Genomic DNA, 1,940 nt, shown 5'->3' on the forward strand with positions numbered 1-1,940 from the left:
AGAGGCAGCATATATTTATCATTTAAGCTAAATGGATCAGAACTGTCTAGTAGCAATCTCCTTTGTATATTAATGCAACAGTTGACTGCAGCATGTTCTTCCTCCTGAGACAAAAGTGCACCGGCCAATGAATCCATTCTATTTTACTTAATTAAGGAAAAGCTTTTTCAAATACGATTAAACATTTTTTTTTTACTTTCACTGTTCACTTGCGATTATATTTATTTTGATTTGTTTCTGTCAAAGCAGCTGATTAAGAAATTCGAATTTCACTATTTTAGTTGGCAACGCCGTTGATAGTTACGATCGGATTACAGCATACCAATTTTCGAATTTTCGGAACGGAGCTACGAATTCGTACCTACGAACTTTCGGATTACAGCATAGGGGTGTATATGTATGCATTATTTATGGGCTTTTACATTGATGTATTTTGGAACAAATTTCCGTCATCCCTTGTCAAATTTGGTTTGGAGACAAACCGGTTTCGGCGTTGTGCCATTTTCAGTGTAATTTTTCGATCGAACCTCGGTCCAAAATACATCGTAAACCCACCCTGTCGGAAACAACAACCAAAAAGGAAATTTTATGCATTGATTATATCTAGTTGCATGCCGACAATCCGTGAAACTAACAAGCGTATATGCGACAAAGTACTACATCCTACTGAAGAGGAGATTGATAGGAAATACTTGTTTAATTTGCCAAAGCCTCTTCCAAGAAGAGAGATACAAAAACGGATTGATGAGGAAAAGGAATTGATGTCAACAAGATAAATAATAAAATTTAATTTTAATGGATCGCGAAACACGTAAAGCGAATTTAAAAAAGCTCCGTTTATCCGGTATAAGGCATATTGGAAAAAGCGGTGAACAAAATTTACGGTAATATACACATGCATGTCTACTAAACATGTGATTTTGTCCATAAAGTGCAGTTGTAAATAAATATTTTATTTAATAGTAGCCTCATAAACATACATTTTATTTTTAAGGAAAACTCGATCGGTGCATCCGACCATATCAAAATATTTTAACACTCCGATTTCAAATGAGTTAAAACACACAATATCTTATAAAGAGATGACCAATGATTGCGTCAATAAATTAAGTACTGCGGATGAAACATCTTGTAGTAAGGTATCCAATTCTGAAGAGGTCATTAACCCGAAAAGCAGGAAGCGTATTAATCTAACTGACTTTGTTCTTAAAGAGAGCAAAAATGTGGAAAAAGGTGGAGAGATTTTCAAATTGAATAATAAAGACGCCTTTGAAATACCACAAAAGAAGGTTAAGAAACCAAACAAACTGCCATATTCAAAAAAGTCGGCAAAGTTCTCGATGTTACGAGGTGCCAATCAAAAGGATATTAAGACTTCTCTTCTGCGGAGTGAACATGTATTCACAGAAATTGCTTCACAACATTGTAGAGTAGATAGCTTTAGTACAGATGAAATAGTTCTTGCATTGGCTTTATCAAAATCAGAAATAGAAAACAGTGGTCCAATTTGTTTGGATCCTGGAGAAAGCGATGCTGATCTGGATGACCATAACGAGCTAAAAAATATTCCGAAAATACTCCAAGAATATGGATTCCGTACAAATTCCTTGGAAGGTAGGTATTCAAACAAAATTTTATGGAACAACAAACTACACAGTCAAACAAATATTGCTTAGGAATTAAATTAAAAGCACTTATAATTTTTACGCTAAGACCAGAAGGAAAAATTACCTTTCAGTAGCACAAATAACAAGGCTGTGTGTTCACTGAAAGACAAACCTCTATTCTCTAAAAGCTATTCCAAAGTACTCCTTTGGTAATCAAATCAAATCAGTCTGCGTATTATATTTTCTTCGGTGCTCTACTTGCGGACACAAAGATTTAAATTGTGTAGAAGTAGGTCGGTGTTATGTATACAAAGTTTGGTTTGGCAAACACGT

General features: G+C 34.7%; 1 protein-coding gene across 1 annotated transcript in view; it reads left to right on the forward strand.

The window, feature by feature from the left end:
* Positions 1-693: 693 nt before the first annotated feature.
* The window catches only part of LOC118749249 (structure-specific endonuclease subunit SLX4-like), a 53,518-nt gene continuing 52,271 nt past the window's right edge, over positions 694-1,940 (forward strand). Inside the window, exons 1-2 of the mRNA XM_036484047.1 lie at positions 694-884; positions 995-1,614. Of these exons, the coding sequence (XP_036339940.1) occupies positions 796-884; positions 995-1,614 (709 nt within the window). The 5' untranslated portion in view covers positions 694-795. The remainder of the gene's footprint in view (positions 885-994; positions 1,615-1,940) is intronic.

This window comes from Rhagoletis pomonella, unplaced genomic scaffold (assembly GCF_013731165.1).
Source record: "Rhagoletis pomonella isolate Grant_MI unplaced genomic scaffold, Rhpom_1.0 Rhpom_scaffold_00014, whole genome shotgun sequence".
In the NCBI taxonomy this organism is placed as follows: domain Eukaryota; kingdom Metazoa; phylum Arthropoda; class Insecta; order Diptera; family Tephritidae; genus Rhagoletis; species Rhagoletis pomonella.